This window comes from Alligator mississippiensis, chromosome 7, assembly GCF_030867095.1.
Source record: "Alligator mississippiensis isolate rAllMis1 chromosome 7, rAllMis1, whole genome shotgun sequence".
In the NCBI taxonomy this organism is placed as follows: Eukaryota; Metazoa; Chordata; order Crocodylia; family Alligatoridae; genus Alligator; species Alligator mississippiensis.
In genome coordinates this window covers 86,977,122-86,998,777 of record NC_081830.1, presented here as the reverse complement: position 1 = coordinate 86,998,777, position 21,656 = coordinate 86,977,122, and the positions used below count along the sequence as shown (strand labels likewise).

At 47.5% G+C, this 21,656-nt stretch overlaps 1 protein-coding gene across 2 annotated transcripts in view; it reads right to left on the bottom strand.

Moving 5' to 3' along the window:
- Window positions 1-580: 580 nt before the first annotated feature.
- The window catches only part of TPRG1 (tumor protein p63 regulated 1), a 67,433-nt gene continuing 46,357 nt past the window's right edge, over window positions 581-21,656 (bottom strand). For both annotated transcript variants that reach the window (XM_059731263.1, XM_059731262.1), the window contains 2 exons: window positions 8,822-8,975; window positions 581-3,207 (listed from right to left, as the gene is read on the bottom strand). In XM_059731263.1, the coding sequence (XP_059587246.1) occupies window positions 3,013-3,207; window positions 8,822-8,975 (349 nt within the window). In that variant the 3' untranslated portion in view covers window positions 581-3,012. The remainder of the gene's footprint in view (window positions 3,208-8,821; window positions 8,976-21,656) is intronic.

Genomic DNA, 21,656 nt, shown 5'->3' with positions numbered 1-21,656 from the left:
CAACACTTTTTTGTTGAAGTATTTTGAGCTAAAACGGACCCAGTAAGGGCAACAGAAAACCTAAGGATCCCAGACTCTGTGAAGCCCTGTGTGCAGAAGAAAGAGCCCAGTGTGACCGAGAGTCTCACCCACTTTCTGCTCTTGGTGACATGCCAAGCAAACAGGACGTTACAACTTACATGGTACATTTGTGGTTTGCACGAGGTATTCGTGGGCTTTTGATGAAAATTCCTTACAGGATGAGTGATATTAATCAAAGCACGTTATTAAATGCAACCCTTTAGGACTTGTCCGGTGATCCAGGCCGTGAACTTGGATTTCACGTCCACTTCTCATCTCTCTCCCCACCATCCCAGGAGCCCGGAGGAGCTGAAAGCATTGCAGAGATGTCACACGCTCACCTGGATGGAGACCCTGGCAGGTTTTCTGATAGTAGGGAGGCAGAGTTTAGAGACCGAGTTAATGAAGTCTGTGTATAGGGGGAGAATGGGACAACCCCAAAGACAACCAAATCCCAAAAGAAATATATATTTATTCATGTGTCATCTATCCCATCTGGCACTCAAAAAAGGAACAAAACCACCGAGGGTACTGGTTTATTGAAGCTTTGAAATCTCCAGTAAAAATATATGCCAGTTCTGATCCATATAAAATAAAGCCCCCAAGATCCAGTTATACTATCCTATTTTATTGAGTGAGAATAGTCTATTATCCTATTATTCTAGCATACTAGTCTATTGAGCCAGATTATATTCTTATTTTATTCTAGTATACTAGTCTATTGAGCTAGAATATTATATTCTTATTTATTCTAGTATACTAGTCTATTGAGCTAGAATATTATATTCTATTTTATTCTAGCATACTATTATATTGAGCTAGAATATTATATTCTTATTTTATTCTAGTATACTAGTCTATTGAGCTAGAATATTATATTCTTATTTTATTCTAGTATACTAGTCTATTGAGCTAGAATATTATATTCTTATTTTATTCTAGTATACTAGTCAATTGAGCTAGAATATTATATTCTTATTTTATTCTAGTATACTAGTCTATTGAGCTAGAATATTATATTCTTATTTTATTCTAGTATACTAGTCTATTGAGCTAGAATATTATATTCTTATTTTATTCTAGTATACTAGTCTATTGAGCTAGAATATTATATTCTTATTTTATTCTAGTATACTAGTCAATTGAGCTAGAATATTATATTCTTATTTTATTCTAGTATACTAGTCTATTGAGCTAGAATATTATATTCTTATTTTATTCTAGTATACTAGTCTATTGAGCTAGAATATTATATTCTTATTTTATTCTAGTATACTAGTCAATTGAGCTAGAATATTATATTCTTATTTTATTCTAGTATACTAGTCAATTGAGCTAGAATATTATATTCTTATTTTATTCTAGTATACTAGTCTATTGAGCTAGAATATTTTGCACTCTAGAAAATGCTGTGTCTCCTTTTCTTAGATTCCCCACCCACCAAAAGAAAACTGATTCTGATGCTTCGTATGTAATATAAAGACGTTTTGCTATGAGGAAATACATTGTTTTGGGGGTTTTTTATCTTGTAAGATTTGCTTCAAGATATTTCACTCTTGCTTTTTCCCTTGTGCCCCGACTGAAGAGAATCAACCCACAAAGAGTTTCTGACTGGCTTTCAATGGCTTCACATCAGGCCTCCTGTGAACAGTTTATTCCGAAAAAGGGGGATGTCCTTTCCAGACATATTACCGAATTGCTCTAAGGATTCCCCGCGTTCTCCCAGCTGAACCGCAAGACAGGCCGCTTTTTAAAGAACAAAAGACGCCTTAACAAAGAGTAATATTTAGAATCGTGCAGGATGCCTTTTCCAAGCTCGTGCGTAAAGATACAACCACAATATAATCTGTCTGGCAAGTCAAGGCAGAACAGATAGCAAAATGCTTGCATCAGTTCAGAGCCACGTTAATAAATGCCCTCAGGTTGGTCCAGGAGTAATGTCTTTATGTTGGCAAGGTTAATGTAGGGCCTAAGATTTGAAGCAAGGGCATCTTACTGTGGTTCAAGGTGCCCAAAGCCCTGGGATCTGGAAGAGACTGCAGAACATCCTGGTAATTGAAGAGGCAGCGGGGAATGCTGGCTAGGACCCATGTCTACCTTGCTGGGTATGACCCATGTCTACCTTGCTGGCTAGGAGCCATGTCTACCATGCTAGTTAGGACCCTTGTCTACCTTGCCGGCTATGACCCATGTCTACCTTGCCAGCTAGGACCCATGTCTACCTTGCTAGCTATGACCCATGTCTACCTTACTGGCTAGGACCCATGTCTACCTTGCTGGCTACGACCCATGTCTACCATGCTAACTAGGACCCATGTCTACCTTGCTAGTTAGGACCCATGTCTACCATGCTAGCTAGGACCCATGTCTACCATGCTAGCTAGGACCCATGTCTACCTTGCTGTCTTGGAGTCATGTCTACTTTGCACTAAGGTACCCTCAGCTCTAAGCAGCACTGTCTTTGTATTGCCATTAGCAATGAGCCATTGGGATGTGGAAGACTACTTTGAGCGAGAGGATTCACACAATGGATGGGCAAGAGCTGTCAAGGTGAACTTCCTATCCAAAAGCTGCCTTCCCGCCTCTCCCCCCCCCCCCCAGATTTGGCAGCATTTGGGTCTTGGCTTCTTGTTTTGATCCACTTCTAAAGCACACACTGTACAGAGGTTATAACTAATGTAGCAGGACCCAAGCGGCCCAGGAAAACCTGAGCATGGGGTCAGTACCAGCCTGTTATGTCTTCAATCTTTAGGTCCTCAAACCTTTATGTCCTCAAAATAGGGCCTATGTTGGGTTAACTGGGCATGTGCCTCCTGCTACCCACCTTGTGAAGGGATGATTCATAACCTTAGCCCCTTAGGAAGGATGCCCTATGCAAACTTGAAAAGACCAGTGGAAAAAGCGAGCAAATCAAAAGGGACCCACAAAACTCTCCCCCGCCGTGCAGGGTGTTCAAAAGCCAAAGCTCCCACGGGCAATGGCATAACCCAGCTTGTTGTGGTTGCCGAGGAAAGACATTAGCCCCACGTGGGTGTCGATCAAGAGGGGCTGGTTGAGCACCACAACTCCGGTGGGGTTGCCTGGTGGCGGGTTCTTCCTCTGGGCTTTCTGAATGGCCTGGACCAGCTGAGCACTGAACATGGACATCTGTGGAAGGAGGAGACAACAGGAGTGAGGATTAGTTGAGTGTATACTCCCCATAGGTAGACTGGGAGGAGGTTGCTGCAAGAGAAGCAACCTGGAGGCTAAATCCAGCAAACAAATTGACCGTCGATGGCAAATAACCTTTTCTGTAACCCTATCCCTGGCTTGTTGCGGATGCGTATAGACAGGCATTTCCCCTTGTCTCTCTGCCACCTCGCCTCCACCCCCTGCCACCGCTAAATAACACTTCTCCATCCAAGTGGAAAGGTGGCAGTGGTCCAAGGGTTAAAAGATTTTAATTCCAATGTGGAGGTGCCAAACTTCAAGGATCCATTTCCTGCACATGCAAGGGATGCGGGGACTTTCTGTACAGCCAAGGATCAAGGACTAGAGTGATCAGGTCCTTGTACATGGAGCCATCCCGAACATGCAAAGAAGCCCAAGAAGGTGCGTAACCATCAAGCGAGACAGGCAGTCTGCATGGAGCACGGACCCAGACAGCCAAAATAGGTGGGGAAGTGGCGACCCTGGAGCTGGGGAAGGGGAAGATGGGAATATCAGGAACACAGACTCAGTCACAGCCGTAGCAGGATCTGGAAGCCAAGGATGAGACTCTGAAGAAAGCAGAGCCACATGGAAAGGAGCTGAGGATTGCTGAAAGATTGGGGGTTTGTACTAAAAAGTTGCACCTTCCCTAGGAGGAAGGGCTGCTTGCTTTACCATCCGAGCTATGAACAGGGCTGTGTTCAGAGCTGGGGACATCCATCAGCTCTGCGTGGCTGACTGCAAAGTTCAAGAGCAAAGAAGGACAAACAAGGACAAGGGGAAAGACTGCCAAATGGACAGGGGCCCTGCCCTGCAGGTGGAGAGCCTGTGCATCTGGACCAGGCGAACAGGAAATGAAACACCCCCAGATTTGGGGCTTGAGCTATGGCACAAAGAGCATTTGCAGATATCCCACTCATTTCACAGGCAACTCTGAGCCGCCCACATGGACAGCAGCTTTCCACCGCTCCAGAAATGGACCTAACCTCAAGCCCTGACCTCCCTGCAAAGCTTCTGCATGTGCTGGGCATGGGAACCGGTCAGGATTGACCCCAGACCTGACATTCACCTTTGCACCCCAAGGCCATTACCACCCAAACCAAAATCTGGCATGCAAATATCTCCATTCCCTCTTTCTCTGGCAGGACAGTATTTCAAGTTTCTTTCGATGGCAGAGCGGTCCCGAATCCGAACGACACGCTGGGCATTGCATTCAAAGACTCATCTCTTACCAAGGTTGTGAGCTCTTTATATTCAGAGAGTGAAAGGACTGCTGGGACTGAGTAGTCTGATTTCTTCCATAACACAGGCCAGGAGACTTCCCTGAATTAATCCCTGTTTGAACTACAGTATACAGTATATCTTTTAGGAATAAAAATATACAATCTCATGTAAGAATTGCCAGAGAATTCACCCCTAATCCTTGGTAAGACGATCCAATGTTTAATTGTTTTCACTCTGAAAAAAAATGCACGCCTTATCTGGAGTCTGAAATTTTCTAGCTTCAATTTCCAGCAGTTGCTTCTTGTTATTTCTTTGTCTCCTAAATTGAGGAGCTTTCTATTATCAAGTTTCAGTTCCCCCCGGTATACTTAGAGACGGTCACCTTTTAACCCACTCTTTGACAAGCTCACCCGATAGAGCTCCTTGTGTCTTTCCCTCTAAGACATATTTTCTATTCTCCTGGCTCTTTTCTGAATCTTTTCCAATTCAACAACATTGTTCTTGAGTTGTGAGCACCGGAGCTGGACAGAGCATTATACCAGCGGTCAGGATATCTCATGCCTAAGGCCACGTGGGATTTGCAAGCAGAAGAAGCGTCCCTGCTCCCAAACCCCCTGAGAGGACACAACATATAGCCATCCTCAGAGCACACCTGACACATACGGACCACACCAAACCCAGGGAGCATCTACATGTCTTCACTGGCCAAGTCTGCGGACGACACCAAGTTATGGGGGAGCGTGGTCACACTTGAAGATAGGCTACAGATAGAGGTGGACCTACACAGGCTGGTAAGTTGGGCAGATGGGAACCTGATGAAGTTCAATGTCAAGAAATGTAAAGTGCTGCACCTTGGGATGAGCAACCCCCTACACACCTACAGGCTCGGCAGCACCAAACGGACTAGCACCACGAATGAAAGGGACCTGGGGGTAATAACAGACCACAGTATGAATATGAGCTGGCGGTGCAATGCTGTAGCCAACAGGGCAAATAATACTGTGGCATGCATCAATCGATGCATCTCCAGCAAAACCAGGGGGGTGATTCTTCTCCTCTGCTCAGCACTGGTGAGACCGCAGCTGGAGCGCTGCATCCAGGTCTGGGCACCGCACTTCATCAAGGACGTGGGCAAGCTTGAGAGAGTCCAAAGAAGAGCCACCTGCATGATCAGAGTCATACATGGCAAGCCATACGAGGAAAGGCCGAGGGATCTGGGACTCTTCAGCCTGAGGAAGAGGAGGCTGGGAGGGGACCTGGTACTGCTACACGAGGGGAGCACATCAAGGGCTTGGTGAGCAACCGTTCACCAGGGCACTTGAGGGGAAAACCAGGAGTAGCGGCCACAAACGCCTGGAAGGTCGATTCAGGCTCAACATTAGGAAAAACTGCTCCATAGTCAGGGTGTCCAGACCATGCAATAAGCTCCCTCCAGACATGGTGCAATCACCGACCCTGGACATCTTCAAGAGGAGACTAGACAGTCACCTGGCTGGGGTCACTTGCCCCCAGTTATCTTTCCTGCTTGGTGCAGAGGGCTGGACCTGATCATCTTCCAAGATCTCTTCCAGCCTTACAATCAATGAATCGATGTGCGCTTTAATGCAATTAGCCTATTTTAATGCACATTAAAGCATAGCTAAAAAATGTGCTATTTAGTTAATGCACATTAAAATAAGTTAATGTGCATTAAGCATCACTTTAAAACTGTGCTCTTTTATGAGTTAATACGCATAAAAGGCTATAAAAGGGTGCCTATCCATGAGCACAGAAGCTGCTCTGATGTGCTGTAATTATAATGCATCAGAGCAGACTTCATTAATTGAGTCTCCTGGGGAGTCGTAATTACCGCACACCAGCCAGCCTCCGTGTCTTGTGTATCAGTGCCCGTGTTCAAAATGGTGGCGGAGGTGCTTGAACTAAAGCCATTTCGAAGCGCTGGGATGCTGATATACGAGACGCTGATATCCCACCCCACAATCCCCGGAGCATGTGTAAAAGTTCCCAGATCATCCAAAATGATCCTATGAGATGTATAGATTTTATGTGCGAACTTGTATAACTGTTATTAGTCTCCTTTAAAAATACTTGATGGATCCCCTCCCATATCAACTAGCCCCTTAACTTGGCTCAAACACTGTCAGGCTGATGGGCCCGGAGCTACCTTGATCTTTCTGTTTGCCCTTTTTGAGATCAGTATAATCTTTGTTTTCTTTCCCTTCTCCAGAACTTCCCCAGCGTCCCAAGACTGAATGAAAATCAACAGTATGGGGCCAGAAAGCCCCTGGGACCACTAATTTACACTCTGTTTAAAATTACCTAGTTAACTTGAAAATGCCTAACTTCAGAAGCTGCTAATGAACGTCCTCCAAAGTGATTACTGGAGTGAAAAGTCTTTCATCATCATGCAATGATTTATCCATCACCCGTTGATATCTCACGTAGACTCATAGACAACGAGGGTTGGAAGGGACCTCAGGGGGTCACATCCAGTCCAGCCCCCTGCTCCAAGCAGGACCAGCCCCAACTACATCATCCCAGCCAAGGCTTTGTCTAGCTGGGTCTAAAACACCTCCAAGGATGGAGATTGCACCACCTCTCCAGGTATCCCTTTCCAGTGCTTCACCACCCTCCTAGTGAGAAAGTTTTTCCTAATATCCAACTTAAACCTCCACATCCAGAGCAGAGCATTTCTGGCGTCGCCGCAATAACTCTGAGAATTTCCCCCAGGCCCATCAAGTAATGAGCTAATACCGGTGCTCAGATGCTAACTTTGCTAAGAAAACTTTTTTATTGTCAGGTCTCTAAAATAACAGTACTTTACCCAGAGAGGCATCCTTCCTCATTGCAAACCCTTTTAAAACCCAAAGACACCTCCAATGGCAGCATGCAAGGAACAAACAGCAGGAAATGCATGAACCTCTGTATAAAGGTGGGGAGCCCACATACACGAGAAGTGTGCACACAGAGGAAGATGCTTTCAGGCCGCTCACCCCCTGTATATGCAGCACCTTTGTCTCTCTAAACATCTGCAGGCTCCCTCCTGCACAGCCAGGGCAGTATTCACTAATGGTTTCAGTCCCTAGCCTCCCCCTCATCCCTGTCTGACTCTCAGGCCAGACCCGCTAGACTCTGAAGTGCCCAAACGCAGACTTTGTTCACACCCACAGTGGTGGAAGCATTATTGGAAATTATGTATGCTTTATTTGCAAGAGAGTACTACTTCATCTTTAAAAACGCACGCACGCGCACGTTACAGTGAGCCAGCATATTACACCGTAAGCTGAGACGAGGGCAGGAGCAGCGAACATGCATTTCCAACAGCTGAATTCAACCGGAGTGGCTGGGCCATGTGTCACGCTAAACGAATGCTACCGGCAGCCCGTTGCCTTGCCGAGCTTTCAGTTTTCTGAATAAAAAAAGGATCAGGTTGCAACAAACCCTGGATGTAGGAAGCAGGGAGAAGGTGGGTTTTCTGGAAGCTGCCGTTGCTTACAGGTTGCCCACAGTTTATTAAAAACCCTAGCTCGGGAGTTTGTTTCAGTCTGCGGTCAGAGGTAAGAGGCCACTGCTCGCTTCCTATTTACATTTCTCCGTGGCTGGACTCCCTGTTCCCAGACCAGAAATCACTGGCAAGGGAAGGCAGACAAGGCTCTTTGGGTAGACGTTGTATCTTCACCAGCACACTCTCTCTGTGAAGAAGGGTGTTTGTGCCCCAAAACTTGCAAAGAACAATTTTCCCAACTATTTAGTTGGTCTAATAAAAGATAGCACGTCTACCCAAAGTATGTCCTTAGACCAATACGGCTACAACCACCCACCCTGGTAAAGGAAGAGAATTGCAGAGCTCACCCTTTGGCCTGGCTGCAATGTGGTAGAGGAAAGGCAACCTACTTTCTAAGCTCCACGTATGTCATGGTACACAACCATTACGTGCCTGTGAGTGCACAGGGGTGGATGAACGTGGCATGCTTGGATACAGTGCATTGCCTGCATGCGGGGCCGTGTTCAGAGCCAATGTTGCACTGAGAGGCCTAGATCCCAAGATGAGGGTGAGGGAAAACAAGCCAGGAAACCACGAATGCTCTAGTTTGTTGAGGTGCAAAGGTCTTTGGTTCACTTTAATTCTCATTTGGCCCCTCTCACCATAGTCCTCACAAACAGGAATAGCTCCATCTGCAAATCTGGGGTGCAGGTAGGAACCGAATTGCAATGGGAGGCAGCCCATTGCCTCCGCTATTAGATCAGCCTCTGTCCTCTTGGTCCCTCTACATACAAGCTTGTCACCGTCCTGGGGTCCCACAACCGCAGCTTTTATTTGCTGCCCTGAGGGGCTAATGCTTCTTACCTGGCAGATGGCACCGAACCTCTGAGTGCTGCCCTTCACTGGATGCTCCATGAACGTGACGTACGGGACCTCCGTGGACCACGGGTTCCAGCGGGACAGGAAAGACGGTTCTTTCAGATTATCCCAGTGGATTCGCAAGCCTTCTCCCTCTCTCCTAGCAAAAAAGCCATCCGGACAGAGAAACGTGCATTAGCTGGGGTGACTCAACACAGGGATCTCAACCCTACTTAACCAGCAGCTTTCCATAATCAAGGACAGTGCTTTAGGCAGAAGGGTGAGTGACATGAAATACTTGGTTGTGTGAGTGTTTAAAAAGGATCTGCTTTGATACCTCTTTACTTTGCAGCTTGAGAGACATATGATTCTCAAGGTGAGCAATTAGACTATTAGGTGCTAAGTGTTTATACAGTCCAAAACCGGGAGTGTCAGGGACTTCTGAGCCTTTCTAAAGACAAGGGTGCAACCATCGCTAGGGTAGACATTCCCACATTTAGCCACCCAAAAAGCTATCCAATACCACTGTATTTCAATGCAGGCAACACATATCTCCTTGCTTTGTCTGTCCTGATAGCATAATAACCAAGCTCAACCCCCAGTGATGGCAGGATCATCCCTGCCTATACCACCTCATCCGACTTTCTGTCCAACTTTAAGGATGGAGGCTCCACCACCGAGGCAATCTTTCCAATACTGAACCACCCTCAGAGTGAGAAAGTTCTTCTGAATATCCACCCTGAATGCCCCTTGTTGCAATTTAAGGTCATTATTTTGCATCCCATCCCCTGTCTCAGTTAACATTATAAAGCCATCCTCATGCTAGAAATGGCTGGACACGGTTGAAGATTCACTTTCAACGCATGGATTTGGTAAGCTTGCAGTGGAAGTCTAAAGACCCCCCCACCAAAAAATTATGAGCCCGAATCATCTACAAATCAACTATGGGCCCAAATCATCACCCAGAACCGTCTACACAAATGCCATGGGAATAACATCCTTTGCCAACCAAGCCAGTTACAAAATAAACCCTACATCCAACCCAAAGTCATACACCAGCCTGGAATATGCCCAAGTCATGTTACATGTTTTAAGCCCAATATTACAGTCTTCATGGCTAGAAAGCATCTGTGGGCTTGTCTACCCTGCCTACATACCATGACTTCACTGGTACATGCCCAGAGGTATATGACATCCACATCTGGATTTAGTATCCCAGAGGGAAGCGGCAGCATGGCCTACCCACTAACACAGTCCCAAATCAATACGCTGCTCTCAGTACATGCGATAGACAAATTGAAGAGTCCAGTGGAGGGCAATGAAAATCATTCAGGGACTGGGGTACATGATGTATGAGGAGAGGCTGAGGGAAATGGGCTGATTTAGTCTGCAGAAGAGAAGACCGAAGGGGATTGAATAGCAGCCTTCACCTCTCTGCAGGGGGGCTGCAAAGAGGACAGAGCTGGACTGTTCTCAATGGGGCAGATGGCAGGACAAGGAGCAATGGGCTCAAGCTGCAGCAAGGAAAGTTGAGGTTGGCTATTAGGAAAAACTCTCTCATGAGGAGGGCGGTGAAGCACTGGAACAGGTTACCCAGAGAGGTGGTGCAATCCCCATCCTCGGAGGTGTTGAAGACCCAGGTAGACAAAGCCTTGGGTGGGATGCCGGCTCAACAAACCCCTGAACGGGATGATGGAGTTGGGGCTGGTCCTGCTTGGAGCAAGGGGTTGGACTAGATGTGACCTCCTGAGCTCCCTTCCACCCTTGTTTTCCATGATTCAGTGATTCTATCTGAGAGGACACCGAGGTGGGAAACACAACTGCAAGTTCACCCGGTTTCATACGTGGCACTGCTCATTCTTCTGGAACGAGAGTTTGTAATGTGTCCCACTGTCTCTTCATGCAAATGCTCGCCAGAGATTAAGTCAATCCCTTTTTAATAAACCCCATATAAATGTTCACTCCCAATTCAACATGCAGGTCACAGAATGGGAAGGCTTGTCATTCTGAACATCTGAAACCCGCACAAAACAGGAGATGGGCTTTATGTTCGTCTATAAAATGAAACCTGGGATTTCTCGATAGGAAAGCTAGTGCTGACTTGCTTTGTCACCACAATGCCTCAGTTTCCTGTGTTTAGGAACCCTATCCCTCCACTTCAGCACACAGTCCCTTTGGGGATGTTCTTGTGGTTTCCCCATTTATTATTATTATTTTCCTAAGACTGATCCTGGGTTTAAGTTGTAGAGTATGCACAATGCAAAATATAGCAAAGACCTTGGCACAAATAGCAGCAGTACTTTAACACTTTGGACAATTATAGTTGAAATCTAAAACCCAATAATTTTTGCATCTAATCCTCTTTTTTCCTAAAGATTAGAGATTTCTTTCTTTCTTTCTTTCTTTTTTTTTACAAAAGGAAAAGGAAAAGGTTTCAGAATGCACCATCAGCTCCTCCCTTCATCCCTCAATGCTGACATTTTTATCTCTGTACACAGTGTTTCTACCCCCTTCCCCAGCCTGGCAACAAAACCTAAGCTCAATGAGTATTTTATATACGTGTGTGGTTAATGGAGCATTCTGGCTTCGTTCCATCGAGGGATCTTGCACAGTGGAATATGAACTGCTTTGCAATGTGCAGGTTTGGCTTTGCCCAAATTTTCACCAATTCAAGGACCTGTTGCTATCCTTTTGCTAAGTCAGCTCCTGGATGAGGTTTATGAGCAAGAACTGAAGGACACTTGCCTATAGTAGTTGTTCCCTTTTCTAATGATGGTCACATATGGGAGAGTGGAGTTATCGCCAACTTCTGTGTCCTCCTTTCGGAGGTCTGTCTCAGCTCCGATGAGGCGGGATTAAAAATGAAGAACGGCCACCGTGGGTCAAGCCAAAGACCTCTGCCAGGGACAAGCAGTGGATGCTTTAATGGAAGAATATAAAAAAATTGGGCAAACATAGAGTGACCCATGCTTTGCACGCCTATCAACTCACCAGCAGCCGGTTAAGCCTCAGGACACATCCCTAACTGTTCCAGAGCTCCTGATGGACTTGACCTCCATACGTTTTGGCTTGGTTATACTATGGACATCCTACAGCAATGAGTTGCTCAAGTTAATTATGTGCTGTGTAAAATGAGGATTTCCTTCTTTCTTCAGCTGCTGCTTGATGTCGGGACTCCCTAGTTCTTGTATTACAAAATAGAGAGAGTAATGGTTCCCCATCCACCTTTTCCACAGCATTCAAGGTATTATAGGCTTCTATTAGGTTCCCCTCAGTCATTTCCTTTTTGCTGACGGGTCCAAACCCTTTCAGTCTTTCCTTGTATAGAAGCTATTCCATACCCCTGACAGAGCAAGGAGCAATGGGCTCATGTTGCAGCAAGGGACGTTGAGGTTGGATATTAGGAACTTTCTCACCAGGAGGGTGGTGAAGCACTGGAACAGGTTACTGAGGGAGGTGGTGCAATCTCCATCCTTGGAGGTTTTGACAAAGCCTTCACCGGGATGGTGTAGTTGGTCCTGCTTTGAGCAGGGAGTTGGACTCCTGAGGTCCCTTCACCCCCTTATTTTCCAATCCGTTCCTCTTCTAGTTGTATAATAATGTCTTTGAGATGGGGGGCCAGAACCACGCGGTATTCAGGATGTGGGCACACCATGGCTTGAGATCATGGCATTGTGATATCCTTCTTTACATTTTCAATGCCTTTCCTAATGAATCCTACCATTTGGTTGGCCTGTTTGGTCACTGCTGGGCATTGGGCTGATGTTTTTGGAGGACCAACTATCCATGATCTCTTTCTTGAGGGGTAGTGGCTAATTCAGAGCTCATCCTTGCGCATGCCTACTTAGAGATATTTTCCCCCATGTACATCACATTGCACTTATCAATGCTCAATGATTTCATCTGCCTCTTTACTGTCCGCTCAGGCAGTTGTATGAGATCTCACTGTGAGTCTTCCCCATCAGCCTTGGGTTTGGCTACCTGGAGTAACTCTGCATCATCCTCATATTTGGCCACTTCATGATTTACTCCCTTTCCCCATGGCTTATGAATATATTGACCGGCACAGGTCCCAACACACGTCTCTGGGACACACCACTGTCCCTCAAGACTACAAAAAGACACAGGCCAAGTAGCCACATCCCTGATTAAAGCAAGAATAAAGTATAGCAGTCGAGCTGAGAGTGTTAAAGTCCATTTTAATGGAAACTGAGCACCCAAACCTTCTGTTTTTGGCACGCGGCTGGCTGACGGCAGAGGGAACAAGCAGCAGAGTGGCAGATAGGGCACGGAGCAGAAAGCAGAGCAGCAAATCAGACAAGAAGCACAGGGCAGGAAGCAAAAAGCAGAGCAATAGATGGGGCAGGAGAAGGAGATCGGCGTGGCACTTAGGAAAGGCACGGGACTAATTTGTAGTACACCTGCCAAAAAGGTTGGTTCCCATTGGCTCGAAGCATACATGACACTGGACAAAAAAGGGGTAAAAAATGGGGAAAAAGCGGGGAGGGATGCAGAAAGAAAGTGCATTTCTTCAAACACTGCTCTAAAGCCCCATGGCCTCTCTCATCCCAGGGCCCAGGCAGCAAACGAGCCACATTTTCCCCAGCAATAACCTCGTTACCGTTGTCTTCTCCCACCCCCTCCCAGAACAGACTCGGCTTCAATGGAAATTTTTCAGAATTTGCTGAAACCAGCTGAAGCCGCCTAATTGACGAAAGAAGGGAAATGGCAACTTCCATCATCTCAAAAAGCTGCACCTATCTCAGCGCTGAATAAAGGAATTAAAAGTATAGCCCGGGGCAGCAAGCAGAGATTTACAAGGAAGCAGAGACATGAGCTCTCGCTCCGAAGGCTGGGCGTGTGCGTGTGAGCCAGAAGGAGCAAACACAGCAAAACGGAGCCGAGATTTACAGAGGCTATGTGCCGAGGAGGAGGAGGAGGAGGAGGAAGAAAAACTTAAACCCTGGCTAGTAAAACAAAGATGGTCTTGGCAGCACGAAATGCTACCCCGCTCTGTTTATTTACCGACACAAAGGAAGAAGCGAGTTGGCACCTCCGAGGGTATTAAATGCTGTTTTCTTGCTGACTGAATGACCTCAGACGAAATATTTTCCATGACAAGAGCCCAGAAGACGCTGGCACCGAGTCAGACAATAAGATTTTCAGAATGTATTTACACTCTATCCATGGCCCCGGGCTTTTCCAAACCCAAAGGCAGGTGCTGCCTTTATCTCTTCTTTGCTCACCTGGCTCCCAACCAGAGGCCTCAGGCTGAGTTACTTTAACTCTTTGCTGACTCTGGTGCTCTGTGGGGTGAACACCAAGGACCTTGGTGACCCTGCGGGAGGAGAGGGCATCCTCCAGTTGCCTGGGCTTGAGCAGTACCTACCACAGACATACCCGAGCAAAGACGGCTTTTCAAGGCAGGCCGCTAACAAGAAGCAATGGCTAGAAGCTGAAGCTAGACCAACCCGTGGCATTTTGTTTAATTGTGAGGTTTATGAACCCTTGGCACAGTGCACCAAGGGCTGGGCATGGTTCTTTGCAAGCTGTTGGGTGGAGGAAGTAATTGCTGACCCGTGCTATGTAGGAGTTGGGACTAGATTATCTCAAGGGTCCCTCCAGGCTTTGAAATCCATTGAAAACTCCCTGTAAAGGGAAGGCCGAGGCAAGCTACTGGGTCACCTGGAAGAGCCATGAGTGCAAGTACCCCCGTTGGGCAGGGGGTAGGGTCTTGTGAGGTCCCTTGTACCCCCAATGTCTATGAAATCTATGAGAGATTCAGTAGAAAGTCAAACAACTGCATATTTTGACTAGTACGTGTGCATATTACTGCTCTCCCTACTCCCCAACAGGACATCTTCTGAACTCGGTAGGGAGGGTGATGCAGTCCCGGTGGCCTGTCCTGAAAAAGCTCTCCTTCATCTCTGGGATACCTGTGGCTCAGAGACGCTCCCTTTCCTTCAGTTTAATTCAGCTATAATGCCCTGGCTCCTCTCTCTTGGGTAACGCGCCTCCAGGAGATGATCCAAGAGGTTACGCCCTTAATACCATACAACCAGGAAGAATGATAATTATGCTTTTAACAGCGGTATTTACTAAGCAACCACCACAGCAGAGGAAACATGAATTAGAAGTGGGATATAAAGGAGGGGCTTTACCAAGCTACTTAATAAGCCGTTCTTCATGCTTTTGGAAAGCTTCCTGGCACAGACAGATACAGGTAGACTTAATGGAGCTGAGAAGCACCCACGCGGAGAGGATGTCTACCATTTTGAAGCTCCTTCACCTAGAAGAAGAGGTCTCCATTGGATTCAGCTTCTACCTCTGCTGCCCTCACTCCCCATCTTTCCTGATATGGGTTGTTTTCCACTTTGTTTCGGCCTGCACATCATACACTCTCATGCTGTACTCCTTCTCCTCAGTCCACCAGGAAATTTCACCACTTCAACCCCTTCTCCCAATCCCAACTGCATGGCCTTCCCCTCGGGCCGCTGTCACTCGGTGTGTTGCATGCCAATCCCCTCTTCTCCCCTCTCAAAGCTTGCACTTGCTCTTCAGACCACAAAGACCACCCATGTTAGGAAGGATATAGACATTTGTCCATGACATTCAATGAGAAAAAGGTTGAGGTACATCCTTCCCCTTAGGTTGCAATGGATTCAGCATTGTCCAGCTGGACTGGAGTCTCCTTGTGACGAATCTGCTGGGTCTCATAGCGGTATAACATCACCGCTGGCATTACAGAACAGCACGCACAAATGGCTCTGGAAGTCTGCAATAGTTTTACAGGAACACCTGTAAGCATCACTTCGGTGGCAGACCCCACTACTGCTGCTGCAGAGTCTAATTTCTTACTATTTTAATAGGTGAAAATAGCATTCAAACAGCTGTGTGGCTTCAAACATTCAAGAGTGGCTTGGTTTACTGTAAACCTGTTTTTGCTCCATTTATGCAAGATCAAGCTTCAAGAGAAAAGCTGCCTTCTTGTTTGACCCAAAGATAATGCAAGGTTTTAACATCCTTCCTAGGGTAATTCAGCTACTTCAAATTTCCACAGTTTTAGATCATCTGTATGAGTCCTGTTGTCTCGGATGTAACAATTCATAAGGCTCTTGGTTAAATATATCCTCAACCTACTGATTTGTCTGGGGAGGCATTTTCCATTTAGATGTAACAGCGGAGTTATGTAAGGACTGGCCAGGTAGGAACACACTCTAACAATAACTAAAAAGGGTTTTCTGCCTCCAAAAGAAAGATAAATCCATTTATCTAGGCACTGTGGGCCAGATTTTCAAAGGCAAAGAGTTGTTTAGTGTGATTAAAAATATTAAGATGATTAGATACCTAAATCCCACTAAACTCAAGTGCTAGGACCCTGGCATATATTACATTTATGGCACAATTAATGTGTTAAGCATGTCATGCACTTTCACATGCTACATGTGCACCACAAGTTATAACACCATAACATGTGGAATATCTTTGTGGCTGGTTTGTGTTGTGCCTTAATTTGAATGCGTGGCTTGTGACTTCAGTGCCTGATTTGCTAATGGGCTTTGAAAAATACCACAAAGCTGACCTACTTTTAAGCCCCTGATGGCCTTTGAAAATCTGGATCTGTAGGGTGGTGCTGATACACATCTGCATACAACAGAACAGGACTTAGCTCAGCTCGGGTGCTCCATCAGTGAAGGTCAACCTTACCACTCAGGCCTGCTATATTTATATCTGTGCATGCTGTCAGCTTCAGTTTGGATTCTGAGAGACTGAATCAATTTTTTTTTCTTTGTGAATGAGACTCCTGACAGATGTTTCTGAATGCTGCTGTTTGAATGCTATTTAATTCACCCTGAATAACATAAAGCAGTCATATTTCTGTCAAGTAATCTGATCTCCAGATTGAGGACAGTGGAGGGGGAGTAGTAGATACGCTGGAGGGCAGGGCTAGGATTCAGAGTGACCTGGACAAATTGGAGGATTGGACCAAAATGAATCTCATGAGGTTCAACAAGGACAAGTGCAAAGTCCTGCACTGAGGAGGGAGCAATCCCCTGCACCGGTGCAGGCTGGGGGTGACGGGCTGGGCAGCAGCTCTGCAGAAAAGGACCTGGGGTGACGGGACAAGAAGCTGGATGAGCCAGCAGTGTGCCCTTGTGCCAAGAAGGCAAATGGCATCCTGGGCTGCATTGGTAGGAGCGTTGCCAGCAGATGCAGGGCAGTGATGCTTCCCCTCTATTCTGTACTGGGGAGGCCACATCTGGAGTCCTGTGTCAGTTTTGAGCCCCCACTGCAGAAAGGATGTGGGCATTGGACAGAGTCCAGGAGCAGGGGGTTGGACTAGATGTGACCTCCGGAGGTCCCTCCCAACCCTCATTTCCTATGATTTTACGAAAGCAAGCCCCACACCCTCCTCAAGTGCCCCACTCAGATCCCCTTTCCCTGCCCAATCTGTTGCTCTGCTTTCTGCTTCCAGCCTGATCAGTTGCTCTGCTTTCTACCTCCTTCCCCATGTGTCCCTGTGGTCCCAGCTCCCTGCCGCATGCCATGCGCAGAGGCTGCCGTGTCACTTGTGCTACACGCACCGCGGGTTGGGCACTCCTGTGCTACATGCACTACAGCCATTGCACATGTACAGGTTGCCCCAAATACGTGGAGAAGCCAAAACCACTTTCTCAGAGGAAAAAGCCCATTCCTTGCAGGGTATTGCAGTTCAGAAGAGCCCCTACCATTTGGAGGATGGAAGGAACTATTCAATTCCTCAGGTTACACATGCTCAGGTGCTACACATGCAAGGCCTGTGCAGCCTGGCAGGAACACAGTGACTAAGGCATGCACACAGGACAGTGCTGCCGCTGTCCACATACGTCTTTTTAAACAATGCCCTGCCGCTGCGATAATCCTCCGAGGATTTTCAGCTCTGTCCTGTGCAGCATTCGAATTACCCACGCTGTTTCAGGAGCTAAATCCCTTGCAGAAGGTATTTTCATCCTGCTAATTGTAGGTTTCCTGGAGGACTCAGTGTAGCATTCACATTCTCTAAGCTATTAAATGCTTTAGGAGAGTATTCCATCTTCTGAGCAGGGAGCCTTTTCTCTGGTTTTCTGGAGAGCTCAGAGTTGAGCACAAAGACTTTGGGCCTCCAAATTGCAGAACCGCCAGTCACCCGCCCAAGACCGGCACGTCTATGGGAATCTCACGTGGTCCCCGGCAGAGTTGGAAACTGAGACTGCTGGTGCTAGAAGCATCCGACTCCACCCTATGAACTGAAGGAGTAAATCCATTAGCTAGCAACTGCCATGGACCTTTATCCCATTAATAGAGCCCAGCAAGTAGTGAGGGCCAAAGGCCACGCTGTCCTAGTGCATTAAAATACCTACACACACTGCAGTCCTCGGGAGAAGGAAAAATGTGCCTCTCCAAGTGCACGTACACAGCCTGCCAAAATCTTTTCTGCATATTATCACATGCCAAATGCCTAGCCTTTGGGAGGGGTAGCCATTCCCTTCTCCTCCCTCCCTCAAATGCTAAGGACATTTAGTGACAGCCTAGCCAAAGACCTCCAAGTTAGCTGCAAAGTCCTGAGCAGACACCTTTGAAGATACTGGGAGATGGAAGATACCTACCCATTGTGCGCTGATAGGTGGAAGATACTGGGTAAAAGTCTAGGAAGTATCTTTGGACATCCCTAAACCAATGATGGTGGATGCCAGGGAGGGTCTTACAGAGGATAGTTGACTTTAAACATGCCCCATTCGTACACGCTCCTTCTAAAGCATCGGCTATTTGCCATCGTTGGAGACAGGCTTTGGGGCTATTGGTCTGAGCCAGCATGGTGCTGCTTTATCTCAAGCATGAAGGGTTTAAACTAAAAACCTTACCATCCACATCCAGGAGGACTGTGAGGGAACGTGCCTGAACAACCAGGGGCTTGTGAGGGCCGTGGCACTTGCATCAGGCCATGCGTCCTGCTGGACACTGAGCTTCTCTGGGCGAGATGCCTCCTAAACTGGGAGCAGTATAGACATGATGCATGCAGTTAATTAGCACTGACAAAGGGCAGGCCAAGTAGCCAACCCCCTCAAACAGCTCCACCTGCCCAAAGCACCACAAAGGTAAACTGCATCGTGGGTCCATTTACAACAGACCATTATCCAGCCTCATCGGGGATGCGGCCAGGTAGCTAAATGCATCGAACCACTTAACTCACCCTAGTCGGACACCAGTGAGCTTCAGCCCATTCAAGCTTGTGGTCTCTCTCTAGAGACCTGCTCCCAATGGGCTCCCCATGATGTACTGTTTCATGGGACTGGGGGAGCACTGTCCCCACATGGAGACTAGTTTGGTAACTTTTCTTGCAAGTGTGGCTGGATGCAGTTCGGTAGCTGTTTTCTTGCAGTTTGGTAGCTGCAGTTTCATAATGGTGTTCTTGCAAGTGGGCTGGAGAGGCTTGAGAAGAAGTGAGGCTCAGAGAGCTGGGCAGGAAGAGAAGGTCCTAGGGAAGACAGGGAGAAAAGAAATGGCCCCAGTGAGGACAGAGGGAACTGGAGTGACACTGAGGAAGCCAGGGATGGAGAGGAGCCAGGGTCTCCAAGCCAGAGGCTTGCCACTTGAGAAGCCCCACGAAAGCTGGCTCCAGGGGTCCTCTCAAGACAGGGAGACCAAATACAGCTGCTTCTGGGGAAAATCCCAAGGAAAAGTTTGCCCCTTCCCCTTAGAAAGGGGCAGTTTGATATTTCATGACAGTCTATAAAGGTGCATCCCTACTGACTGGGGACTAATACGGCTAACTACCCCTCTCCACGAGTGCATTGACTGCAGGAGCCTATGGATGCCCGCCGAGAGCATTCACATGCTTGCTGCATGTAACAGCCATGGGGCCATCTGGCATGTCTGCCTGGGATGGGCCAGGAGGTATTTCAGAAAGGGAACAAGCAGGTCTGCCCCGGGGACAGAAAGCACAGAGCAAATGGCATGACTCAGATATCACCTAGAACATGTAATGGGCTATTTAACTAGATCATCATTTTATAGGTTACTTTTAATTAAGGGGGAGTGTGGGGAAAGAACCCAACCGAGCAACTTATATATTTGGCCTTCAGTCGAATTTTTGGGTTTACGTGACAGCTTCTTCCCCATGGAGCAATTTGCATAATACATGATCCGACATGCAAGGTAAAGAATATGCAAAAAGCATTAAGCTGCAGAGTCTGCCTCTCCCACCGTGCACTGCTAGAGCTGCTGGGGGGTAGGGGAGGGATTTGGATGACAACCTGCAATCTGCAGGCGGTGGACCAAAGGGTCTGGTCTGGCTCATGGACAGCGTTGAGGTCTAGGATTCATATCTCTTGGTCTAAATGGACTTTAGGAGCAGGCACGGGGGCCAGTTCCCGCAGGAAGTATGTGGCAGGGATCTTGTTTGCTTTGTTTTGGGGGAGGTTTGACATGAAAAGTAAGGTGACCACCCATCCCATATTGGGCAAGACAATCCCGGAATAAGAACATCAAGTCCCAGCCCCGGGCTGCATGACTCCGGGGCAGCATTTGTCCCAGATCTGCAGTGTTGCACAGAGATCTGGGTTTTCTGTTCACCATGGAAAATCACAGGAAATGGCAGGTTTCCCCTTGCAGGAGCTGCTAGGAGATGGGTGTAGGGGATGCCATGTGCACATGTGTGCCTGTACACATGCACGTGGCTGGCAAGACAGCCAGGCAGCATGGAGAGCAGTTCCCTGCAGGTAAGTCTATGGGGGGAAGAGAGCATAGGGCGGGTGGGTGGGGGTCAGACAGAGGCCCCCATGGCGAGGGAGGGAGTAGGGCAGGGGCTGGAGCTGAGGGCGCTGCCCAGCCAGGTTGGTGCATGGGGCCTGGGGCTGGGGTGGGGAGTGGGACCGCTGGTGCATGCACTCCTGGGGGAGTCATGGGGGAGGCACGTGCCCCCCATATTTGCGTGCAGGGTGGGTGCAGACGCCCACAAAGGCCTGAACAGCTTTTAACAGACAGGAGCAAATTCCCTTGTAGACCAGACCAAAGCTATAGGTGACCACCCCAGCAGCCCACCACATACAGTGCCATCTGATGCTATTCTGCTGGTTGTTTTTCCTGTTACCATCCTGCCCTTACTCACTCCAAGTATAAACTACTCCACTTTCCACCCTTGTACTGATAAGTGACATAAATCATGTCTGAATTTTATCTAACGAGCCACAAAATTGTCACTAGACAGGTGATAAACAACTAAACAAACCTTTAGCCATGTCTCTGCAGTCTCTGGACCAGGGACTGCTGCAATGAAGCACAGTAAGGCCCACTCAGTGCATGCGCCAAGGCCTGCACACATGTGATGCAGCTGTCTTAGAGGAGTGCTGAGCACCCTCCAGGCACGCTGCTCCCTTGCTGTGCTCATCCGCACATGTCTGATGCTGCTCAGAAGCAGCTGCAATGCATCTGTTGCAGGGGCTACGGGTGGGGCAGGTTTGCCTTTCCTCACAGTGCTCTCCCTGTTAGGTCTGGAGGCAGTGAAACATGCTCTTTACGTCCCATTGAAATGCCAGCTGGATTGCAGCTGGATTCCCATCTGCTTTAAGAGTATAAGAGCACGCTGATGAAACAAGGGCATCACCAAGTGCCAAGCGAGTGGGGTTTCCATCCACACAGTTCTCCATTGAGGGGTTATTTCTTAGGTTTCACCCCTAAAACCTCCTAGGTGCACAAAAGTATCTTCCATTCATATATGTCAGGGGTGTTGGTTGTAGCTGTGTGGGTTTAAGGATATAGGCACCCAAGATTATTTGGGTAAATCTGATAGCTTTGATTAGATCAACTAAAATAGTTGGAAAAA